Here is a 20,239-nt window from a genome sequence, read left to right as displayed (position 1 = left end):
ATATGTAGATGAAATGATCATCTACAGAGAAAATACTAAGAAATCTCTAGGAGCCCCTAGAACTTGTATTTGATTTAGCAGGATTAGAAAACACAAGGTATATATAAAAATTCAGGTCTGTGTATACTTGCTATAAATGAAGAATTGGATATTGAAATTTAAAAGTTATGTAGGAGTACAAAGGACCTAGAAAAGTTAAAAACAAAAACAAAAACAGTGTTGGAAGACGTTTAGTACCTAATTTTTAAGACTTCCTCTAAAGCTACAGTAATCAAGGCAGTGTTGGTGAAAGGAAAGACATATAGATCATTTGACTAAAACAGAGAATCTAGAAATAGAACCACACATAAGAAAGATTATTTAACATTAGCATTTTATAGAATATAAACTCAATTCAAGAGCTGAGGAAGAGACAGTGTTTTCAGCAAACAGCACTAGAACACATGGTATCTGTATATAAAAAATTAAGCTCAACCCTTTATTTCCATACATGAAAATAACTTGAAGGGATCTGTGAACTTAAATGTGAAAGCCTAAAAGTATAAAACTTTAAGAAGAAATTATAAGGGAAAATGTTTATGAATTCAGGGTAGGCAAGAACTACCTAGGATACAAAAAACATGATGTATAAAAGAAAAAAATTGATAAATGCAATTCCATCAAAATTTAGAACTTTAAATGACATCATTAAAATGAAAAGTAGTCCTTAAACAGACCATATTTACAATGCATATAACCTATGACCAGAATATATAAAGAACTCTTACAGCTCATTAATAGACAACCTAATTAAAAAGTAGACATAAGAAGATGATAAATAGCCAATATAGCACAAGGAAAAGTGTGCAACTCTAGAATCAGAAAAATACTAATCAATACAATAACAAGATTGAATTATACACTCATTAGGGAGATGAAGTTAAAAGTTTTAAAAGCCTTGTGATGACTTTTTCTTTTTGTTGGATTCTCCCGCTTTGCGTTTAATTTGTCATGCCCAGTGGATTCATTCTGCTGGGTTTCCTGGGGTTGTGATCCTTATTGTCTTTTCCTAGTGTATTGTCCAAAATTTTTTGGAGTGTTGGTTTGATATTCATGAAGTTCCTGAGGTGCTCTTTATCATGAAAGTATCTTATTTCTCCACCCATTTTGAAAGATAGTTTTGCAGGGTACATCAATCTGGGTTGGAGGCTGTTTTCCTTTAGGGCTTGAAATACATCACTCCAAGCTCTTCTTGCCTTGAGGGTTTGCATTGAGAAGTCTACTGTGATTCTGATGGGCTTTCCTTTGTATGTGATTTGTATCTTTTCTCTCACTGCTTGTAGAGTTTTGTTCTTCTGTTGGATTTCTGGAATCTTAACTATTATATGCCTATGTGTTGATTTTTTTGATAAAGGCTATTTGGGGTCCTATATGCTTCACTTATCTGTATGTCAAGTTCTTTTCCCCTCCTTGAGAAGTTTTCTGCCATCACTTCTGTGAAGAGTTTTTTTTTATGTCATCTGCACTCTCTCCTCTTTCTTCATTGACTTCAATCACTCTTATGTTATTCTTCTTTGCATCATCTAGCAGATGCTGGATTGATTTCTCATGTTCCTTTACAATTTTAAAGCAATTTTTCTTTTCCTGGTCACTAATTGCAATCTTTTCTTCTATATCTGAAATTCTATCCTCACATTGGTTCATTCTGCTGTGCAGACTTTTGATGGAGTTTTTAATCTCCTGGAAATCTGTTTGCATCTGTTTTTTGGATTCCACTTGTTTCCTCTGTTGGGATTCCATCATGTTCCTCAGCTCCTCTATTTTTTTATCTGTGTCCTCTCTAGACTTATTATGAGCAAAATCTTTGCTGTTATCTGAGTAATTATTTCTGATTTCATTTTTCCCAGATCCTCTTTTTTTGCTTGTTCAGAGAGTACAGTTGGTTGAGTATCAGATTGTTCCATTTTGTTTCCCTTTGGGGTTGCTGTAGGTGATCTGGAAGTCTGTTTTTGAGGCTTGTTTACATGTCTTCTCATTTCCATGTGGGGGGGGATGCTAGTGGCACCCGCACAGCTCACCTTCTCTGCCCTAGTAGCTTGGGATGGCAGTGGGGGAGCTTCCTTCTGGGTGCTGGGCCCAGGCAGCTTCTCTGCCCTAGTAGCTTGGGATGATGGTGGGGGAGCTTCTTTCCAGGTTCTGGGACCAGCTCACCTTCTCTGCCCTAGTAGCTTGGGATGGCAGCGGGGGAGCTTCCTTCCAGGTGCTGGGCCCAGCTCAGCTTCTCTGCCCTAGGAGCTTGGGATAGTGGTGGGGGTGCTTCTTTCTGGGTTCTGGGCCTGGCTCAGCTTCTCTACCCTAGGAGCTTGGGATGGCAGCAGGGGAGCTTCCTTCCAGGTTCTGGGACTGGCTCTCCTTCTCTGCCTGTCATTGTCATTTAATTGAAGGAACTGTCTGATTTCTTCTTTACTTTCCTATGCGACCCATTGGTTATTCAGAAGTGTGTTGTTCAATTTCCATATGTTTATGAAATTCTTGTGGTTTCTTTTGCTATTCATCTCCAATTTCATCGCACTATAGCCTGATAATACATAGGGAATAACTTCAATTCCTTTGCACTTACCTAAATATGTTCTATGAGCGAGTATGTGGTTTATTGTGGAGAGTGGCCCATGTGCAGCTGAAAAGAATGTGTATTCTGATTTTGTGAGGTAGAACACTCTGTAAACATCTGTTAAGTTCATTTGTTCATGAGTTCTAGTATTTTGTGGCTTGTTTTTTGTCTAGTAGATCTATTTGTGACATTGTGGTATTGAGGTCTCCCACTACTATTGTATTAGTGCTTATATGACTTTTCATGTCCGTTAGTATTTGTTTTGTATAGTTGAGTGCACTAGTGTTTGGTGCATAGATATTTATGATTGTCATCTCTTCCTCTTGGATTGTTCCCTTTCCAAAGATGTAGTGTTCTTCTTTGCCTCTCTTAATCAGTGTTGGTTTGAAATCCATTTGATCTGCAAAGAGGATAGCTACTCCTGCTTTTTTTCAGGTTCCTGTCACATGGAGTATTGTTTTTCACCCTTTAATTTTCAGTCTATGAGTTTCTTTTTGAATTAAGTGTGTTTCTCGTATGCAGCATATTGTTGGATCTGCTTCTTGACCCATTCTGCCAGTCTCTTTCTTTTTATTGGTGAGTTGAGACCATTAACATTGATGGTTATAACTGATACATATTGACTTATCATTATCATGACTTTTTCTTTTTGTTGGATTCTCCCCCTTTGAATTTAATTTCTTGTCATGCCCAATGGATTCATTCTGCTGTGCTTCTTCGGGTTATGATCCTTGTTGTCTTTTCCTAGGACACTGTTTAAAATTTTTCGAGTGCTGGTTTGGTATTCATGACGTTCTTAAGGTCCTGTTTGTCATGAAAGTATCTCATTTCTCCTTTAATTTTGAAAGATAGTTTTGCAGGGTACATGAATCTGGGTTGGAGGCTGTTTTCCTTTAAGGGTTGTAATACGTCACTCCAAGTTCTTCTTGCCTTGAGAGTTTGCATTGAGAAGTCTACTGTGATTCTGATGGGCTTTCCTTTGTATGTGATTTGTTTCTTTTCTCTAACTGCTTGTAGAACTTTGTTCTGTTGGGTTTCTGGAATCTCAAGAATTATATTCCTATGTGTAGGTTCTTTTTGATCAAGGCTATTTGGAGTCCTATATGCTTTGCTTATCTGTATGTCAAGTTCTTTTCCCCTGCTTGGGAAGTTTTCTGCCATTACTTCTGTGAACAGTTTTTTTTATGTTGTCTGCACTCGCTCCTGTTTCTTCCTTGACTCCAATCAGTCTTATGTTGTTCTTCTTTGCATCGTCTAGCAGCTACTGGATTGATTTCTTGTGGTCCCTTACAATTTTAAAGCAATTTTTCTTTTCTGGTCACTAATTGCAATCTTATCTTCTATATCTGAAATTCTGTCCTCACATTGGCTCATTCTGCTGTGTAGACTTTCAGTGGAGTTTTTAGTCTCCTGGAAATCTCTTTGCATCTGTTTTATGGATTCCATTTGTTTCCTATGTTGGGATTCCATCATGTTCCTCAGATCCTCTATTTTTTTATCTGTGTCCTCTCTAGATTTATTAATCATGTCTTGCACTATGGGCACAGTCTCTGCTGTTATGTGAGAAATTATTTCTGATTTCATTTTTCCTAGATCCTCTTTTGTTGCCACTTCAGGGGTTCCAGGTGATTGAGTATCAGAGTGTTCCATGTCGTTTCCCTTTGGGGTTGCAGTAGGTGATCTGGAAGTCTGGTTTTGAGGCTTGTTTACATGTCTTCTCATTTCACTGGAGGGGGGATATTTGTGCTACTGGCACCCACACAGCTCACCTCCTTGGTGCTGGGGGCCTGGAAGATTTGCCTGTTCTACACTGGGGGCAGCTCTACTCCTTGGCACTGGGGGTGATGGTACAGTGGCCTGGAATATTCACCTCCTCTGCACTGAGGGCAGCTCTGCAGGCAGTGGTTCCTTTGCCTATCTTTTTTTATTGTTTTTCTTTTCCCTTTTTCTTTGTTAGCCTTCATATATTCTGAATGCTGATTCTATGAAAATTGTGTTTTGCAACCCAAGGCTCTTCTAGCTAGCTGAGTATGAGGCTCTGTAAACATCCAAGTCAAGAACCAAACAGAGATAAACCTCTTGATGACAAAGAAAGAAGCAAAGTAAATACAAGGTGATATTTGTTCCCAACACTTACAGTGATTTTTCCAGAAATACTGGAAATTACCTGAAAGGTCTGTAAAATTCAATGGAAACCACTACATTAAATTAAGGTTTTGATAACTCTTCTCCATAGAGTCACTATCCCTTGTCCTCTGGCTCCAAATGTATTGCACCATGATGGGAAATTGTCACTCTGTTTTCAGTATTAGCTATTCTGACTTGACAATATACAAGGCATGATGCACTGATGCTGTCAGGAAGGCAGCTATTTGGAGCATTTTAAGCCACTAAGGTATATATAGGGTTCATTTTGAGAATGCAAGCTCTGGTGACAACTTTCACTCAATAGATTTCGGCATCTTTTCTAAAAGATGCTTTTGTAAGTAGCAAAATAATTCACATGAAGACCATCAAGATGGACTTGTATTTAAAAAGAAGTGAGCAAAATTATGTCCATCTATCAATGTTAGCCTATGGAAATTTTGTGCATTTCCATTATGTGGTCCAATCACTGAATGAAATCCTGGGCATGCTTCATTAACCACAGTACCTGCTCTTGAAGAATTCACAGTCTAACAGAAGAAAAGTATGTGTAACCTAATTGTTAAAACACATCATGGTGTTAGGTGCTATAAAAAGGAAAAAGCAAAATGTTATGGAATCATAGAAGGAGTGACTAACCAGTTAGCTCCTTCTAGACCTGTTTCAGTACCAACCCAACCCAATCCCTTTACACACCCTCTCTCTGTTCATTTTTCCACAATTTATTGACATTGTCTGCTGCGGTGTCCTCCTCTTCAAATAGGCCTTATATCAGATTCTGAACTTTGGCAATATTGACATTTGTAGCTAGATAAATTTTTGATGGCATGGAGGGGGAAATATTTGATCACAGGGAGGGAAACTGTGTTGTGCATTGTAGAATGTCTGGCAGCATCCCTGGACTCTACTCCCTGACATTAGCACACGCGTGCACACACACACACACACAAAATGATAACCAAAAGTGTCCCCCAGGCCACAGTGTAATCATCCTGGTTGAGCATTCCTGCATTCAACTTTTCCAGGAAAGCAATAATATTTTCTTCATGTCCGAATTCCTGGTCCCCAAGATATGCCTGGCACTGTGAATGAAATAGAATTTGACTTGGAGAAAAGAGGGAAGGTCTTGTATAAGAGAACCCATCTGCTTTGGATTTTAAAGGGTACAGACAATCTCGTCAATGCTCTCTTACTGAACTTTCTGTGATGATGGAAATAGGTCTGTGCCTTCTAATACAATAAACTCTACTGCATGTGACCTTTAGACCCTTGCCATACGTGATCAAGAAACCAAATATTTATTTCATTTAGTTCTACCTTAAATTTAAACTTCAAAGACCACATGTGGCTAGAGGCTGCTATGTTAAATAGTACAGCTCTAAGCATCAAATACCCTGGCCCCAAGTAAGTACTACTCACCAAATACAAGTTAGGGGTTGGATAATTTCCTAGATAAATATAAAATGTATTTATATTTTTGGTTTCTCTGGCCATTGTTCAAACCTAACACAACATATTTGAGAATAAACTGAATATTACTATGTTTCACTCTGCAGCAATGATAACAGAGGCTGGACCCTCCCATTGTAAACCAACCAGAGATACATTACCATTATTGAGGGGTTTAAAGATAGATTATGGTGAAATTCTCAAAATTTATTTAAAAGCAGCTCACCCATGTATCTATCCTACTATAAGTTTACTCAAATATCATGTATGGAGAGCTGGACATGTGCTATTTTTTCATGAGATCACAAAATATATGTGTATTAATTCCTTTTCTAATTGCTGAGACAAAATACCCAACACCCTAAGTTAAGGGAGGAAAACTTTATTTGGCTCAGTTTGTAGAGGTTTCAGTTTATAATCGGTTGACTCCAAAGCAGGGTACAATGGCAGACAAGCATCAAAAAGGAGAAATAGTTCATGATGGGCAGAAGGTAGCAAAGCAAGCAAGGAGTCTTAGTAGCTTCTTTCTGACCCTTTTATACTCTATTTAGGCTACTGGGATTAGAGCAGAGCCAAACCAATCAGTAAACTGATTTAGTAATCACATACCCTTAATCTCAGCATCACACAATCTAGATTCATCCAGCTCTGAAAAAGCCCCACATATGACCACAGGAGGCTTTGAGAGGACATCTAGACACAAACCATAACAATCGGCAACACAGCCAAAGAGCCAGATGTATAAATAATTACAATGAGAAGAGCACAATGATGGAGTCCAAGTGTGGCCTGGTGAGGACACAAATGGGAGAATCTAGGTGTCTGACACAGGTAGTGAAAGCTTCACAGCCAAGCTTACACTGAGCTGATCTTGAAGTTTTAGTCAGAACTAACTGAGTCAGCTTCTTACACTTTTCCAAAATCCACCCACAAAAATCCACTGGAGGCTTTTTAAGAGTGAAATTTCCCTGAAAATTCCTAAAATAGAGCTTGGAGTTCTGCACTTTTAGCAAGCATCCTGGGCAAACAAATAGGAAGCAGGTTCAGAGAATGAATTGGTCTAGTAATTTCCATGTGCTGATAGGAACAATGTGAAGGTCTTGATGTTTCTGATAGCTGAAATGTATCAATATATCATGCTTGCCATATATTAAATAAAAGGAGTTTGAAAAATATACATTTTTCTGATATCCAAACTAATTAGAAAAATAGAAAAATAAAAATAGAAAAATGAAAGATGAAAGCCATCTATAATTCTATTATCTGGATCTAATTATTATCTGAACTTTTCTCTTTTTTGTGATATATAATAATTACCTTCACCTTGGGGAATTGGTACATATATATATATATCATCTTAATATTTCAATCATTTTTACTTCCCCTTCCTTTTTAATTTTTTTATTTTTATTTATTTATTTATTTTGGTACTGGAGATTGAACTCGGGTCCTGGCGCTTGTGCAGCAGGTGGCAAAACCACTGAGCTAAATTCCCGGCCCTCCCCTTCCTTTTTTAATATTCTCATCTTTCTTCTTTTTATACATACAAAAATATAGAAATAATACTCTACTAGTTCTATTTTTTAAATTAACTTTACTTTTGAATAATTTTAAAGTTGCAAAGATAGTGCACCCCACATCCACTTTCCTGTTATTAACATCTTACATTAGTATAGTACATTTGTCACAATTAATGTACTAATAATACATTATTGTTAACAAAAATTCATGCTTTGTCCAGATTTCCTTAGTTATTACCTTATATTCTTGTTCTGTTTCAATAACAGATCCAGGGTGCTATATTACCTGACAATTTCTCAGTCATCTCTTTTTTTTGGTGACCTCGACAGTTTTGAGGAGTACTATTCAGGTATTTTGTAGATTATCTTTCAATGAGATTTGTCTGATGTATTTCTTATATTAGACTAGAGTTGTCTGTTTTGGTTTAATTACAAATTTAATTTTGGTAAAAATTTTAAATTTTTAAAAGAAACAAATATTAAAATGACAAAAATACATATATCCTCAATCCAGAACTAACAATTGTTACTCTTTTTGAGGTAGTTGATTCATTTTTTAAAATACTAGTTGGACCAGGGATTTAGCTCAGTCGTTCTGCTGCCTGCCTTTCAAGCGCAAGGTCCCAAGTTCGATCTCAGTACCAAAAATAAATATATAAATAAATAAAATAAAAAATATTAGTTGATTCATTTAAAAAGTAGTTGAAATTAAATTTCCTTCATTCAGAATTTCTACAGCTTTCTCATAGATGTAACAATTTTGTTGAATTTAGTATGCAATCTTCTATTTCTACTGTTTCCTTTAATATGTGATTTAATAAGTTGTATATATATGTACACCTATAAAACTAGGAAAATGTATGACTTTTATGTCTAGTTAAAAATTTTTTTCATGAATCACATCATATACCCATCATTCTGTAACTGTTTTCACAGAACATTGCTTTTGAGAGTTATTCATATAGATCCACATAGTCCTGCCGAGTTCATTGTTTTCGACTGCTATCTAGAATCCTGTGGTATGACTACAGTACATTTTATCCATTCCTGGTTTGTACAAAAGTACAAGAGATTGTCTAAAGTAGACCTTGAGGTGGAACTGCTGGTTTGTAGGATCTTCCAATATGATTGAGCCACTTCACACTCTCAGCTGCAATGTTTATTTCTTCATCTTTTCAACAATAATTGATATTAACAACCTTTTTCATTTTCCCTAGACTTGTGGGAGGGAATTAAATCTCACTGGCATTTTATTTTTAATTTCCCTTATGAATTTGACATTATCTCATATATCTGTTAGTTATCTGGCTTCCTTTACTGTAAATTACTGTTTCACTTTTTGGGGGGAGTCCGTTTTCCTACTATTTCTTTTTTTTCTTAACTTGAATACATTTTTAAAAACATGTTTTGGGTAATAATCCTCTTCCCACTGTATATGTTACAAGTACACTGCTCTAGTCTGCTTTCTTTTAGCATAACTATTGTTTCATTTATCATTTATACTAAAAGTTTATACTTTTACAGCTCCGTCTTTCCCTGTAATAATTTATGCTTTGCTTAAGAAGTTTTCCTCAACTCTATTATCTTAAAGATATTCTGTATGTTTTCTTCTAGCTATTTCAATGTTTTGTTTTTCATGTTTAGGTCCTTAATCTTCATGAAACTTTTCATGTTTTTATAAGGTACAGCTCTAATTTTTTTTTTTTTGCAGGAAGCCTACTATCCCAACACTTTTTTTTTAATAGTTCATACTTTCCTCTCTGATCTTTAGTGCCAGCTTTGTTAAATGATGAGTGACTTGTTTCTGAGATTTCTGTTCTGTTCAACTGAGCTTTTATCTATGAACCAGCCAGAATCACACTATCTTCTTAAACAGCTTTATCATAAACTTTAATGCTGGTGGAATAACAATCCTTTGTTGTCATTCTTTTTCAGAATTGTAGTGAATGTTTTTGTACTTTTATTCTGCCACATAAATTTTAAAACAAATTTATAAAGGTTTCATGGAAAACAATATTTATATTGGAATTAGTTTTGGATATTTCTGGAGCAGAATTAACATCTTTACCATATTGAATCTTCCTTTCATGAGCACAGCTTATCTATTTATTAAGATTATCCTATATTTTTAATAAAGCTTTGATATTTTCTCAGCAAAAAAAATTACAAATCCTTTATTTATTCTTAGGCATACAATTATTTTCATTGCAAAGTTAGGCTTTTTAAAAATTTTCTTTGTGAGGGCCAAAAACACACTGAAGGAAAGATAGGCTCTTTAATAAATGGTGCTGGAAAAACTGAATAGCCACATGCAAAAGATTGAGTCTAGACCCATGTATCTCACCATGTGCTAAACTAAAATAAAAATGGATCAAAGATCTAAATGTTAAAACAGAAACACTTCATCTTCTGGAACATAAAGTAGGTACAACTCTTAGGCATAGGCATAGGCAAGGACTATCTAAATAGAACCTCAATGGCATAAGAAATAGTACTGAGAATCAAAACTATGGGATCGTATCAAATTTAAAAGCACAGCAAAGGAAACATCCAACAGACAATCTACAGAATAGGAAAACAATTGTTGCCAGCTATTCAACAGACAGAGAACTGACATCAAGAATATATAATGGGGATTTAGCTCAGTGGTATTTTGCCACCATATTGGCAATAGGTAACACAGAGTGCCAAGCTCCCTTCTAATCTAAAAGCTCAAAAATAAATATATATTTAATCAACACAACAGTCTTATGAACTATTCCAGTTACCATTTAATGCAGGAAGAAACTGAGGCAGAGAGGGATCAGGCAGCTTCCTCAAGCTCATAGCAAGTAGGAGAGCCAAAATCAAACCCAGGCAGTATGAGTTCTAGCTGTAGAAATCTGTGCTTTTAACCACCACATCATATTAAGTTTTTCTAGGGTAAAATTTGTTAATGTATATATCTTTAGAAAATTATACCTTTGTTTCAATTTTTCAAAAAGATTTGACATAAAGATATTATAGTATTCATGTGTATTTTCACATCCAAAGCTATACATGTTCAATCCCTGTTATTTTATTTGTGCCTTCTCTTTTTTAATTCATGAGTTTTCCTAAAACTTTGTTTTACCAAAGTTTACACCCTCTCCTCTCCAAAAAGAAAAACCAGATTTTAATTGTAAGATGTCTGGGATTTGTTTTATAAAAGAAGAAGAGTGACTGGGAGTATATACAAAATAAGACTGATGGCGGGATGGTAACTACTGAAGTTGAATCAGTAGGGTTTATTACACCATTCTCTACTTTTACCCAGATTTGGAATAATAAAAAGTATAAATAAATTTTAAAACAGATATTTTAATAGTTTCTATTACATTTTAAAATTCAATTGTTTTTAATTAATGTATGATTTAACTTTATTTCTTAATTCTTCAGTTTTCCTGTATTGTTCTTTGGTTTCAGTTAAATTCTCACTTTGCAGTCTTGTTTTCTAGTGTGCACATTTAATGCTGTGATTTTTCCTACAAATAACCTAACTTTATCCTATAAGATTTTTAATCTCTCCTAATTTAAAAAAATTTCCAATGTGATTTCCCTTAAGACACAAACTGCTTAGGACTATTTCAATATATGTATGTGATATTAATTATTTGGAATTGGTTAGAGACTTGCTTTATGTCTATTATTAACTCATGTTTATTCACTGTTTTTACAAATTGCCTATATAATTTCTAATAATGATCCTTTTATTTTTAAAGAGATGTATGTAATTATTATGTACTGCAAGTATGTACTGATAAAAACTTTCTAAATTAGAAAAAGTGATGCATGATAAAGTCTCTTTTTTTTAGTTCCAAATTAAAAAAACTGGTAAATCCATAATTCCTTCCATCTTACTTTTTTATTTCAAAGTACGTTTGTTAAATCTCTCTGGGCCTTTTTTCCTTTTGTTACTTTTACAAATATATAATGTTTCCTTTTAGCCTTTAATTCTTTTCTTTCTTGTTTATTTACTCATTCATTCATTCATTCAGTACTGGGAATTAAACCCAGGGCCTTCACACTGAGCTACATCCTCAGCCCTTTTTAAATTTTGAGGTGGGGTCTCACTAAATTGCCCAGGCTGGACTGGAATTTGCAATCCTGCTTCAGCTTCCCTGAGTGCTGGAATTTTAGATGTGTACCACCATGCCTTGCAAATTCTATTTTGTTTGATATTACTATTGCTATCCCAGCTTTATTTTGGCTATTAAATGAAAATATATCTTTTTTCTTACAAACTTTCTTTCCTTTCCAATTCATCTCATATACGAGATATAGATTTTTTTTGATCCAATCTGACAGTCTCAATCACTGGTTAAATTTTACATTTATTAAAATTAATCATGTTTTTAGTATATTTCTACCATCTGATATGGTACTTTCTATGTATCATGATTTTTTTGTTCCTGTTTTTTTCTTCTCTTGTCTTCTATCGAACTGATAGTAATATGTTAAACAAACAAGGCGATTAGCCTAAGGCTGTCTCTGTATTTTTCAGTTCTTATGTAATAAACTGGAACTTAAGCATATACTTTTCTAATAAATACCAGGATTTTAGCCAATCACAAACGCTTGAGCTTCAGTCAATCAGAGCTGGCCATTGATCATACTGTGCTCCAGTAAAACAAACACCTGACTAGAGCCAATCAGGTGATTTCTCTGCTTTGCTTCCATAGGGCCTAGAGAAACTCCACTGTTATCTGCTAGAAGAAGCTCCCTGAGCTTCTCTGGTTCTGAGTGCTGCCCAATTTCCTCTTTGTTTAAATACACTGTTGAATTTAATTTGCCTAAAATATTTCTTTTCACAATCCTTTACCCTCTTTCTCCCTTCCACTAAATTCAAAGTCATACTGTCTTTATTCTTGCAGAAGATAATCATAGATGTTGTAAACTTTATCTTCTAATCAAATTTAAAGTTAATATCTCCAGCTTCTTTCCTAATAAGACAAATACTGAAGATGACTTTAACTTCCCTCCAAATGCTTTCATCTTTCTTGTGTCACTATTGACCATGTTGATTTCTATTTTGTTTTTGTTTTGTTTTCCAGTACCAGGGATCAAACTCAGGTCCTTGCACTTGCCAGGAAGTCATGGCACCACTGAGCCACGTCCTTGGCCCTCTGACACACTAACTAGAAAAAAAAATTTTTTAACAGCCAACACAGTGTAGATCTACAGCATATTTTCCTGATTTCTTTGCTCATCCTTGTGTTATTTTCTGTTTTGTTGATGTAAATTCTTTAGTAATTCAGCAAGGGTCTGTGAGCAGTGAATTCTCCTACAATATTCGAATTTATAGATTTGCCACTCTTACTTGAAAGATTATTTAGCTTCACATAAAGTTCTAGCTTCATTATTTATTTCTCTTAGGACTTTAAAGATATCAATCCATTTTTCCCATCTACTCAATATAATATTAAATCTACAGTCACTCTCATTACTTCTTCATAAGCAGTCTGTAAGTCTTCATTTCTTCCCTGGAATCTTAAGATTTTTCCCTGTATATTTGATGTTCTATAATTTTATCACAACATATTAGATACAAAACTTTCTTCATTCTCTTACTTAGGACTTCTTTTTATTCTATAAATGTTTCTATGTTACAACACTCTTAGCTACTCCCTCTTTGAAAATTGTCTAGAACTTCTACCTCATTCTCTGTATTTCTTCTTTCTGAAATTACCAAATTTGTGGTGGAGTGTCTAATTTTATACTCCACGTCTAGCTGTTAGAACTCATTCTAAGTGATTTCCTAAAGTTACTAGTTCAATTTACTAATTTTCTATTCATCTCTTTCTAGTCTACCACTGAACAAATCTATTGAGACTATTACTTCAGTGATTCTGCTTTTCACTTTTGTAATTTTTATTTGGTTCCTTATTGTCTTTTCCATTTATATTTATCTATAATGTTTACTTCTTTGTATGGAGTTGGCACCGTGTACATAACACATCTTTTTTTCATCCTTTTTCCCTCCCCTCCATCTTCCCTCCTGGCATCTCTTGATCCCTTTGCCATTTGAAAAAGATCTATCTCCCTACTCTTATTATCTATCTTTTGCTCTTTATTTATCATTTATGATTTTCATATAAGAGAAACCTTGCAATATTTAAGCTTTCTTACTGATTTTTTTTTGGTACCAGGGATTGAACTCGGGTCCTTGTGTTTGCAAGGAAAGTGATGGAACCACTGAGCTAAATCCCCAGCCCTTACTGATTATTTTTTTAATCCACAATTCTTTTCTAAAATTATTTGGAAAAGAGATAGTTACAATAGTTACTTTACATTAAAGTACAGATGGATTTTCAAAGTTAAAGAAAATTAAAACAAGATAAGAAATAAATCTCTAGATGGGAACACATTTTCTAAGTTTTAAATTTCAGCTTGGCTTTCATGATCTTAAAAGAAATAATTATAATTTGAAAATATGAACTTCGTGTGTAGCTTGAAAAATAACAAAATTTCAAAGTACATAGTAAATTGAGAACATGTAGATGACAAAAGATTACTATCTTTAAAATATAAGGGCCTTCTTTAAGTTTATGAAAAAAACAAAAAATACAAATGGCTTATAAGCATTTTCAAATTACTTTTGTTTGCTAATAATCAAGTAAATACTAATAAAAAACATGAAACTAACATTTACTATACAGCAGAGCTCTTTTCTCTAATGGAGACATGCAAAGCTTGCTTGCTGGGGTGCCTCAGAAAGAGCAGAACACAGGATATTTTTTGAAAAAAATTAGCAATGTAGACTAACCACCTTAAAAATATTATAACTTTTTGACTTAGCAATTTCACTTTTAGGAATCTAGCCCAAGGATCTAATTGCAAATACTTGGGAAGAAAAATTTTATTCCATATTTTTATAGCAAAATTATTGGGAACAGCCTAGAGATAAAAAGGAGAAAAAGTAATTTGTTATATTTGCACCATAAAATATTAGTCATTAAAACTTAACATAAAAATTTTATAATAAAACAGGAATATACTCCTGCCATAATTTTATACAAAAATTGAAGTATATAAAGCTATATAGGGTACAATTCAAGTAGTAGAAGAAAAATATATACCTAAGTGTTGTATATACTTCTGGATAGTAGCTGTATTGGTGTTTGTTTTCTACCTTTTTTATTTTTTATATTTTCCAAATATTCCATGATGTACATCTATACATCTATTAATTTTATAATAGTAAGTTAATAGTTTAAAAACCCCTTTTAAATAAATTGGAAATATTTGGACTCAGCCCTCTTTGGTCTCTCCCCGGTAGAAGTATGTCCCTTCATCTTCTTTACAGTAGGGGTAATGGGGTTGGCCAGTGCACACTGGGTCAACTGAAAGTGCCAAGTACAGGTTAATTTCAGCAACAAAACTCAGACATTTGACAACAGCTTCCAAGAGTAGTTTACATTTTGTGTCTGAGATCTTGAAGTGTGTTAAGAAGATTTCAGAGTAAATTTTCCCATGGGAAATTGCTAACTCAGAACCCAGCATTTAAAAAGTTAAGACATCTCAAGATAATGTTCTTTTAAACTTCATGTTCTGATTGATGGAGATTTTAAGACTAAAAGTTTTTAGACTTATTTTTATTAAAAATTAAAGAGACAATAATGAAAGGAACTGTGTCATTTTGGGTCCAGCCAAGAAGCAGATACCATAACAGAATTAGACTGTCAAGAGGGCCACTCAGAGAAACACCTGTGAAGGGTGCAGGTAAAAGGGAATAGAATTAAATAGGGACAACCTTACAACCTCAAGGTCCATCATTAACAGTGAGAGAAGAGGATAGGAGGAGGACTGATAACAAGAACTTGGAACTACAGTGCAGCTCTGAGTAATCCCTGGTCAAGTCCTAGAGGAGTCCCCTAGCAAAGACTGTCTGGTAGCAGAGGCTCACACTGGGCAGAAAGTGCCCAAATCTGTTGCTCCTGCTCAGCTCAGGCAGGGGTTAGGAGCAGCCTGAGAAGAGCATGGTCTTAACATCACCATGATGGTGGGTACCAAAGCTGTAGCATTTGAAGGCTGACAGCCAACTGCCCTCTTTGCAAAGGTTCTTTTAAGAGAAGGTCTGACTGGTGCCCCACCATGCAACCAGAGAAATGTACAGTAAAGTATACTTTCTTCCAGAGTCTTCTCCTCAACCCCCCCCCCCAAATAAAAGCAAAACCAAAATATCTTCTCCATAAAACAGCAAGTGGTAGATCATATCTACAAAAAAAAAAAGTTAATCCTTTACTTAAGTAGAATTACAGAATTCCCAAGCTAGCACAGTCTGGCATATAACATGTACCCATTAATATTTGTTGACTAAATTACAACATTTCCTTTCTTCTCATCAGGCCTAATAATACAGAACTTTTTTAAATTAAAGCCAGATATTTAGGTTTGACATTTCTACTCCTTACAATAACTCTACAATGTGGACATTATTAGGAAGTTTTCCAAGTAAATACACTGAGGCTCAGAGTGGTTAACTCAATTGCCCAGGGTCCCATAGGTACTAACAGGTAGTGCTAGGTTTCAAACCCAGCACTGCCCCCAAAACCTAGCACTGCCCCCAAAACCTAGCACATCCTTCTCCCTTGTCTTTGACAGTTTTAATAAGAAAAAACATTAATGTAGGTGATAGGAGACAATCACATAGCAAAGAGAGCTGGGATGGCTCTTCTTAGACCACTAGTCCTCAACCCTGGCTGAACATCAGAACCACATGGAGAACTTTAACAATATTCAGATGATCGGGTTTCATCCTAGATTAACTAAATCTATTTCTGGGAGTGGGCCCACGCATCTGTTTTGATGTGAGTTCTCCTGTTTCTAAAGTTGACCATGAATGGTCTAGTCACAACTCCTTCTCTTATTACTGTTACATATAAAAGCTAAATATATTGGAACCTGAGTTCCAATATAGATTTCTTAATCCCAAGAATTTACTTGAAGTTGTCTGTTTTTCAACTATTTGTTGTGCTACACAACACAAAGGTGAAAGATGCTGCCTGTAGGACAGTCTTTATGTGCCCTCTGGTGGGCCAAAATGGTAAGTTACCTTGGCCAGTAAATAGGTAAAGAATGAGAAACTACAAACCTCTGCACTGCCTAATCAAAATGCTGCATGTAGATTTATACAAATAGGCTGGTTAGGTAGTGGGACATTATGTCACCCTTATTCTCTGAAGGAAAAAATCCCAACCCCCCCCCAATGGGTACAGTGTCTTACTTCCAAAGACTTGCTGTATAATGCCAACTTCATCATATATGGAATTACCTTATAAAATAAGAACACTGGGAGAAGCCAGGCATGGTGATGTACACTTATAAACCCAGTACTCTGGGAGGCTGAGGCAGGAAGACAGCAAATCAAGCCTGGGCAATTTAACAACACCCTGTCTCAAAATTAAAAAAGGGCTGGGGATGTAGCTCAGTGCAAAGGCCCTGGGTTCAAACCATAGTACCACACACACAAAAAAAAAGTCTGGAAGAAAAACTTTAAATCTCAGAGTACCTTTTATTAATATTGTAGAGCCTCATGGTTCATCTCACAGATTTTGCTGTCATATAAACAGGAGAATAAACTTCAGCTCTGCAATTTTTTAATCTCATAAAATGGTGCTTCTCCTGATATCTACTCCTTAGTTGTCTTATCCGTAAAATGGTCATTATTGCCTAATTCACAGGTGCTGTGAATATTAAATATGTATACACAGTGTTTGGCAGGGCTGGGGATTTAGCTCAGTGGCACCACGCCTGTCTCACAAGCACAAAGTCCTGAGTTCGATCCCCAGTACCACACACACAAAAACAGTGTTTAGCACTGTGCCTGGAACCCATTACCCCTGTCTGTGTCCCACAATGCTGTTACTATTACTGGAAGGACCCACATTGCATGCATTTCTACTGGGGCTAGACAAAACTCTCACAAACAGGAAAAGAATGACTTCAGTGCAGTCTGCATTCTTGTCCTCTTGTGGTTGGCTGCTGCTCCCTCCACTGTCCCTCATTTGCAGCGCTTTACATAACTTCTCTGCAAACAGAATTTGGAACTCTGATCTTTCCTTCATCAAAATATCTTTTGAGGGCCAGGGATTTAGCTCAGTGGCACCATGCCTGGTTCGCAAGCATAAGGTCCTGAGTTCAATCCCCGGTACGTACCAAAAAAACAAAATAAAAAAAATCTTTTGCATGTATCCATATTCTCAATCGTGGGGAATTCCAATGTGGAAAGGATGAGAAGGGGAGGGAAAGCCAGCAAAGAAGAAAGAGGGATAAAGGCTGTGAAGAGAAAGTGGGAGAAGATGTTATCCATCAAGTGAAAGTGTCTCTGATGGAGGGAAAGACTGAATGGCTCCAATGCTGTGATAAGCAAGATCATGACTTCGAATTGCCTATCAGATACAGCAAAGTGGAAGTCACCTGTGACCCTAACTAAAGCAACTTGGATGTAAATGTTGAGGTTCTAATCAGAGTAAGGGACTAGATACATCAAGCAGAAACTATTCTTTTGAGACAGGTTCTGTAAAGAAGAGCAAAGAAATGGGGTGGTAATTGGAGAGAGAAAAGGTTTTTTTAAACAATGAAAGAGCATATTTGCAATGCCAATGGTAGGGCATTAATGAGGGGAAATGTGACAGTGCAAGAAAGAGACAGAGAGACTAGCCTCCTCCACAGGTCAGAGCCTTACAAAAGCAGTCAGGGGATACACACAACAGCAGGGGCAGGCCTGTCTATGGACACAGATGCCCTCAGGTGGGACCTGTGGACTCTGCTTCTCTATGAGTAGCAACTGAGACTGGTTGCTATTAAATGAAATAAAATCCCAACACCAGAACAGCTGGTAATTGCAGTTTCAGAAACATAACTCAAAGATTAATGGCAATTTGGTGTAGTTTAAATGAGACTGATGTAATGCCATCTTAAACTTCAAATCACAGCCCGGGGATTTAGCTCAGTGGTGATGCCATTGCCTGCCTTGCAAGTGCAAGGTCCTGAGTTCAATCCTTGGTACCAAAACAAAACAAACAAACAAAAAATTCAAATCACAATAAATGTACATTTGAGCCATGGATGGTGCTGCGTACTTGTAATATGAGTACTCTGGGAGGCTGAGGCAGGAGCATCCCAAGTTCAAATCCAACCTGGATAACTTAATTTAGTGAGACCCTGTCTCCAAAAGTGGGCAGGGCTGGAGACATAGCTCAGTGCAAAGGCCCTGGGTTCAGTCTGGTACCTCAAAAACACCGCACACAACATGTTTTTGATGCTCTGAACTTTTTTAATTTCTAATACTTAAACCACTCCACAAAATACACTGTAACACTTAAAACTTCTGCAAAACATCAGCGGGGGGATTACACTCCATTTTATCTACCATAAACACATCACACAAACACTTATTTTCTTAGAAGACATCTAACTTTGTGGGGTTCCTTTAGGTGATGGTATATTTTGATTCTATATACCACAATTAGAATTTACTCCAAGCATATAACTTTCAAAAGATAAAACAACATACATATCTTCTAAACTATTTCAGATTAAGATGTATTGGGGTTTCATCTTTATTTTTATTTTCCCACAAGTCAGACCTAAGCTCAATCTCCTTTCCCCAGTCACAGCCTCAATCTTCTGGCAGATTTGGACAAAGTCTACTACAGCAACCACTTCGATTCTTCATCTCCTGCTGCCAGTGGCTCAAGTCATCACAGGTAGAAGAGATAATTGGCTAATTCCAAGTTTGGTTCCTTATGAATGCTCTGTGCTACCAGATAAGTCAGCTTGTGTGCATACTGACATGGCGCCGGGATACTGATTAAGCCCTGAGAAAGAAAAAGTAATGATAATGATTGAGAGGATAACTTCTTCTCCAAAGCCATTTTTTCCCTCCTGAATTTTTTCATCTATTGGTTATATATATATGACAGAATGTGTTGCTAGGTAAACAATAAACTCAAAGGGCAACCTTGGTCATTGGAAATTTAACCTCACTGGCAAGATGGGGAGAAGCACCAGACTGGGAGCTGAGAACATCACACTTGGTCATTAATCTTGACTTCCTATAAGCCATGTCCCAAGAGGCTCAAAGTTGACCTTGACAGAACTCTGAAAGCAGATCTTAGCCCAAGGCACAGAAACACATGACAGACATGTGCCTGTTAACATTTTTCCATCGGGCACATGTGTATTACCTTGAATTTCCTCATTTAATAAAATCCTGATTTCCTCCCAGGCTTGCCTAGGATAATAACATCTAATAAACAATAAACATTAACCTATTGTAATGGTTGTTGCTATTTTGTGAGTGACAAGTCCCAAGTGAGAATCTTTATTCCCCCCAGTACCAGTATAGAACCAAGGACCTTCACACTAAGCTGCATTTCCAACCCTTTTTAAAATTTTTATTTTGAAGCACTAAGTTGAAACACTAACTTGCAAGCTTCCTGACTCATCTTGAGTGTCATATTTACATCAATAATCAGCTTTCCGATAGCCTCTTTAATAAATGGTGCTGGAA

At 35.9% G+C, this 20,239-nt stretch overlaps 1 protein-coding gene across 3 annotated transcripts in view; it reads right to left on the bottom strand.

The window, feature by feature from the left end:
• Positions 1 to 18,964: 18,964 nt before the first annotated feature.
• Piwil4 (piwi like RNA-mediated gene silencing 4) overlaps positions 18,965 to 20,239 on the bottom strand; it is a 49,357-nt gene continuing 48,082 nt past the window's right edge. For all 3 annotated transcript variants that reach the window (XM_021252671.2, XM_087212300.1, XM_087212301.1), the window contains one exon: positions 18,965 to 19,544. In XM_021252671.2, the coding sequence (XP_021108330.1) occupies positions 19,428 to 19,544 (117 nt within the window). In that variant the 3' untranslated portion in view covers positions 18,965 to 19,427. The remainder of the gene's footprint in view (positions 19,545 to 20,239) is intronic.

The sequence above is a fragment of the Heterocephalus glaber genome, unplaced genomic scaffold, assembly GCF_053883595.1.
Source record: "Heterocephalus glaber isolate CG9 unplaced genomic scaffold, H.glaber_assembly_v1.0 deba00001429, whole genome shotgun sequence".
NCBI lineage: Eukaryota > Metazoa > Chordata > Mammalia > Rodentia > Bathyergidae > Heterocephalus > Heterocephalus glaber.
The sequence above is the reverse complement of the archived record's forward strand: the minus strand, read 5'-3'. Positions and strand labels throughout refer to the sequence as shown.